The 6,000-nt window shown below is 36.1% G+C and overlaps 1 protein-coding gene across 3 annotated transcripts in view; it reads left to right on the top strand.

Moving 5' to 3' along the window:
* Window positions 1-1,830: 1,830 nt before the first annotated feature.
* LOC122660334 (CSC1-like protein RXW8) overlaps window positions 1,831-6,000 on the top strand; it is a 105,194-nt gene continuing 101,024 nt past the window's right edge. Inside the window, exons 1-3 of one of the 3 annotated variants that reach the window (XM_043855591.1) lie at window positions 1,831-2,215; window positions 3,345-3,732; window positions 5,439-5,585. In XM_043855591.1, coding sequence (XP_043711526.1) covers window positions 3,452-3,732; window positions 5,439-5,585 — 428 coding nt within the window. In that variant the 5' untranslated portion in view covers window positions 1,831-2,215; window positions 3,345-3,451. The remainder of the gene's footprint in view (window positions 2,216-3,344; window positions 3,733-5,438; window positions 5,586-6,000) is intronic. The other 2 variants (XM_043855590.1, XM_043855592.1) reach the window with 2 other exon arrangements.

The following is a 6,000-nucleotide window of genomic DNA, read 5'->3' as shown; positions in this document are numbered from 1 at the left end:
GATAATTTGGTAGAAGCAGAGTTGAGGCCACCCCATCTAAGATTGGCCAAGTTAGAGTTCAGGAACCCTCAGGGTTAGGGTTGCAACAGGATCGGGTTGGGTCAGGTTTTTTAAAACCTCAATCCAACCCTGAGTCCCCTTAGTTGGGTCCAAGTCCGGCCCAGTACAACCTTGACTCAAGAGCCGAAGAATCCAACCCTGACCCGCCCTCAAGGTCGAGCTGAGCCTAATTGGCCTTGATTATGGGGAGAGGGAAGGGAGATGCAGGGGGTGGGCCAAAAGTGAGAAGAAGAAGAAGAAGAAGAAAGAAGAGGAAGAAGAGGAGGAAGAAAGAAGAAGAAGAAGAAGAAGATAAGGCCGGGCTTGATCAGGTCGGGCTCAGCTTAAGGCCTCAACCTTGGCCTGATCTTGACTTAGGGTTAGAAATTTCCAGCCTTGACCCGCCTTCAGGACCAGGGTATTTCAGCCCAGGCCTTGTTCGGGCTCAGGGTGGATTAGGGCGGGTTCAGGCTGACAAGATCAAACTTGAACTCCTACTTAGGATGAACTGAAACCAGGCTGGGCTGGATAGTTTGAGGGCTATTATTTTGATTGACATGAACCGGACTCAACCTAAACCAGATGAAAACTTCCTGAGAGAACCCAATTCGCTTGAAAATAACGAGAACAAACGGACACACTACCTGAAAGTATCAAGGGATTTTGCATGTGTAAGGCTCTCTTTAGTATAGTTTAAATTTATGTTTATTCGACACATAAACATAAATAGATGTCTTTGGTTTTGTGACCCCTATTTCTCATTAAAATAAATCAACATAAACATAAATTCATAAACAGCTCAAGAGTTGTTAATGATTTATCACCATAAATTGTTAATATTTGTTATGCGGGTACCATTAATGAGCATGTGCAGAATTGCTACTTAAGTGGGGTAAAATGGTAAAATTAACGAAGAGTAGAACAAAACCTCTCTCTCTCTCTCTCTCTCATGGTTTTAGTGCACTGTATCAAACAGGGTATCGATCACTTACAAAATTGATACGTTACCGTATTGGATGAATTTGCCCTTGATTTCCCTTAAAAAACAAGATTTTTAACTGTGTTACCCCCTGTCTGTACCGTATCACCGATACGATATTAGCATGGTATCAGGATAGACAACTATTAAAACCATTACGTATCGCCTGATACAGGTGATACGATACCGATACCTTAAGCCACCCACCCTTATCCCTCTCTCTTAACATATATCATATTATATAATATATTTTACCAAAAAAAATATTGATACAATATATCATATTATATAGAATATAATATAATAGAAATAATAATTATTATATTATATATATTGATATATCATATATTATGTACTATATATTTTAGTATCTTATAATACAATATATACTACTATAAACATTATAATATTATATAAAAAATGTTTTTATTATATATATATATATATATATATATATATATATATGAATAATAATATAATACATAATATATTCCACACATAAGCATATCAAACTTATTTTTCATTATATAAGCTATTATGTCTAGTAATAAACAAATGATTATTGTATATAGCTCATAACTTATTATCATAATTAATTATTTATAAATAGGTCATAAATATAAATATTAGAACCTTAACGTATGGGACAATCGAGAGGGAATGTGGGAACCGAATAACAGCTTTTTTCAGAATATTATTCTCATTCCTTCTTCTTTGTTGGTGGCGTTGTATGCAGGCAGGACAGTTCGTTAATTTGGCAGTTGAAGTCCGTCGAACTTGAACCATCTCAGATTTAGGAGGACAAGTGGCAATCGATTAATCGTCCACATGGTTCTTCGGCTTGCCGGGAGAATCGTCCAGCCAATGAATATGCGGCACGCATGCTGTCCTTGCCACATTAAGGTTTCGCGGTGGACGATTTCCTATTTGTCCGGACTTTCGAAGACGATCGATCCTCCCTGGTATTTCTTAGGGTTTCCTGTCTTCTTCAGTCGTGCCTCTCGTTCACATTCTTTTAGAAGTGGAATCAAGCGTGAAAATGGCGGATGATATTTGATACATTTTCCTTCCATCTTCGTTTTCCGTAACTTTTGTCTTTGAACACCTGCTTCGCTTTTTTCAGGCTGTTGTTTCGCTTCAACTTTCTCATTAAGTTCCTTCTTCCTATCACCGTCAATCCCAAAAGCAGGCGCAACGGTACTGTGCTCGGGTTCATGGTGTTTATTATCTTTGTTGTAGCTCTTTTGTTCCTATTGTGTAGGTTTGGACTTGTTTCTATGGTCTGTGATTGGATCTCTTCTCATTCGAGTTCGAAAAATGTATCTGTACGATTGATCCAGTTTCGGTTTTGATGCTTCCATGTCTCTCTTTTGTGTGTGTGTGTGTGGCGATAATCTTGTACCATCAATTGCTCAAGTTTAGTTAGTCCACCGGCATTCTTCTATGACATAACCGTGATTATTATAATCAGTAAGATGGAGGAGAAGTACTTTTATCAATGGCTTCTAACACAATGGTTGTGCCTTGATGAGTCAAATTATGTATAGGAGGATTCAATTAAGCTTTACTGTGAAAATGTTTAATTTCTCTCTCTTTGATGTTTGAAATAGTTTAGACTTAATATGCATTTGCGCTCTAGATATAGAAATTTTAAAAATTTTGGTGTTTCTTTTCATGTAACTTGTCAATGTTTTCTTGGTACAAAAATCAATTGGCTGAATGATCTGCCCAGATACAAGATACTCCTTAGCAGTTGGGAAGTCTGAAAACAGATTTTGATTACTTTTTTTTTTCTCTCCGTGATCGATGTGTTATTCTAATTTTTCCAAATGGAGAAAGAGTTGGGACGAAAGAGAGAATGGATGCTGTAAACTCACATCACTAACCTCACTTTTTTAACATGTTAGGGGGGGGGGGGGTTAGTTTCCCATCTGGTCTGGCTGCTGCTAAGTTATTGAGATGTACTTGTCTTCTCGGTTTGAGCTGGTTCCACCTCTCTCTCTTTGTTTATGTTTGGAAATATAACGTTAAGTTTCTATTTGTAAGTGCTAGAGGATTCTGATAAAACCTATTGGATGTACAATTAATCTAACCTATTAGTATTTCTGTATAAACTGTTTAATCTTTTTATATCATTTATGTTGTAAATTTGTAAATTTTCTTCATTATGATTTGTCTGTTGCAACACTCCCTTCCTGTATTCTGTTTGACTACTGATTTTCATACCAGTTTAACATAAGTTGCGCACATTGAAAAATGTTTATTATTTTGTTAATAATTGCATGTGAGCTTATAAAATTCCATGATACTGCCTTTCTTCTTGCAGCTGTGGCCCTTTTGAACTTGCCCAGACACAAGGCGAAAACTTAGAAGATTGAATGGTTGTTATTTGGCATAATGATAGCTAAAGTTTTTCATTTGTTGTAGACAGAGATGGATGTCTCTGCTCTTTTAACTTCTGTTAGCATCAACATATGCGTGTGCGTGCTCCTGTTGTCATTTTATTCTATTTTAAGAAAACAGCCGGGCAACGTGAGTGTGTACTTTGGCCGGAGGCTTGCTCAAGAGAAAATTAAACTCAATAATTCTTTTCAATTTGAGAGGTTCATTCCTTCCGCAAGCTGGATTGTTAAGGCGTGGGAAACATCTGAAGAAGAGATCTTGACAATTGCAGGCTTAGATGCTGTGGTCTTCCTGAGGATACTTGTTTTCAGGTGATTGAAATCTCACATTCCTGAAAATTATAGACAAAATTTAAAACATAATATATATTTTTCTTTATTTATTTATTTATTTGACCAATATATGTGTTGCCTCGTACTGATTGCATCACTAGAATTTCTGTTCAAAAGAAGTAATTGAGCTGTCCAAACATTTTTTTAATCAAAAGTTGTACAGTTTTGTTATCAGATATCTGACTGATTAGAATAATTTTGTTTTCATTTCTTTTCAAAGCATGGGCAAGCTACAGGCCAGACCTATTATAAGTGTTCATACAATTGGTTGTCCTTAACCTATAATTTTGTATTTCATATACTGATAACATTAAGAATGGAAGTTCCTCTTTAGTCATTAAATTTTAATTTTATGCAATTCTTCTTCTGAAGATTCTCAACAAGTTTGTATTTGGATGGGGCCATTAGATTTGTCTCAGTGACTGGGATTAAAAGGTTCCAATATGGAAGCTTGTTGGATGCAGAACTCGTTACATTTTTCATTTAATGAGACAAGGATTTACATTTTAAATGTTTGGTATTATATGCAACGTGGAAGTCTTTACATATGACAGAGATAATTGATTAGGTGTTTTGACTATGGGGGACCAAAACATTTTCTGGGACATCAATCACAATAACCTAGAAAGAATTTCTTTTCATCTGCTAGTCATGATTATAAATTATTTAAATTACTTTCTACTAAACCTTTAGAGAAAAATGCATGTTTTAGAGTAGTTGATTGGGCCTAAGTATATCATTCACTACTAAAAGCCTTATATTGACCTGATTACTTAAATGATCTTGAAGTTTATTTTGTATTTTTAAGTGGTAAGAGGAAATGGTTGGGGTAGTAAAATGGATTGTGTAAATTCAGAGAGTACTGTAAAGTGTAGATAGTGGAAAGCAAGCATCTGGCTGATGGAGGGATGGGAGAGACAATCCAGGTTAATCCAGCCCACATTCCACCTTTAATATGTTTTGTGCTGTAGTTGACTTTTCCAACTCCCATAATCCAAAAGAAAGACAAACAGGGGCAAGTTCTTTGCACCAGTGGGTGTAGAGGGTATTTCTACACCAGCATCCCAAGTTCTGCAATGTGACATATTGGATAATACTGGAATTTTTGGAGAGGTAGGTAGAACCAAAGGTCTCCTGCTCACATGTCAAGTTTAAGCCCAATAGAGTTTGTCAAGTGGCAAAATAAAGCACTGAAAAATCACGACTACCTTTAAAAAACTGTGTATGGAGAGGGTGTATGGACATACTTGGGAGGGTACATGATTGAATCAGAGTTTGAAATTTGATGTGTCAAATACACATCATTACCTAGATATCTGTATGGTGAAATTGTCACCACCTTTCAAGTGTCAAAATTTGGGTGCTGGTGTATAGATACTCCCTATGCCTACTAGTGTAGAGAATTCACAAAACAATGTAGAATTTTCTGTTCTACAATCTTGAAATGGATTTAGTCGACTCTTCCCCATTAATATTTAGGCGCAATGCATGCTTGCCCGAAATGTTTCTTGACAATTCTGTAAGCTTGTCCATTTGACCTTATGGAGCAGATTTATCATTTTGAGTTGATGTTTGTACACATCACATTTTTTTTTTGCATTGTAATAATCTCGTAGTATCTGCTTGCAGCTTTACTTTTCTTGGTGGAATGGTACTGACCATGGCTACTAATTAATTTTCTACAGTATTCGGATATTCTCCATTGCTGCTGTAATTTGCCTGCTAGTAGTTCTACCATTGAATTATTTTGGGCAAGAGATGGAACATAAGCAAATTCCTTTTGAGTCTCTGTATGTATTTACCATTGGAAATGTCGAGGAAGGATCAAAATGGTATGCTTGAAGTTACCACAATGGATTGATCATCAAACTGCAGCTGTTTTCTGAAAGTTCTAATTTTGATTCAAGCATGTCTATGTTCAAATGTTACTTTAAAATGCTTCAATTTCTTCAAGATGTCACATTCTTTTTGATGTCTGCATATGATCACCGCAATGTGAAAAGTCTATGGTCTGTGGACTGGTTTCACAGAGTTTCCATGATCCAATGTGTGTTTTGACAATGGTTGGCAGTGAATGAATCTCCTATGGAACTTTTGACAGTAAATGGGGAATATATCCTTCAAATTGCTCATAGAGCATGCTTTTGCTATATTATTTTCATGCATTCTGAAATAGGCAGAGCACCAAATATAATTATTTAATTTAGTTATCCTTATACGGAGTGGTGAGCATTGGTGCAACGGTTT

This window comes from Telopea speciosissima, chromosome 4 (genome assembly GCF_018873765.1).
Source record: "Telopea speciosissima isolate NSW1024214 ecotype Mountain lineage chromosome 4, Tspe_v1, whole genome shotgun sequence".
Taxonomy (NCBI): domain Eukaryota; kingdom Viridiplantae; phylum Streptophyta; class Magnoliopsida; order Proteales; family Proteaceae; genus Telopea; species Telopea speciosissima.
This window is presented reverse-complemented; position numbering and strand designations above follow the sequence as displayed.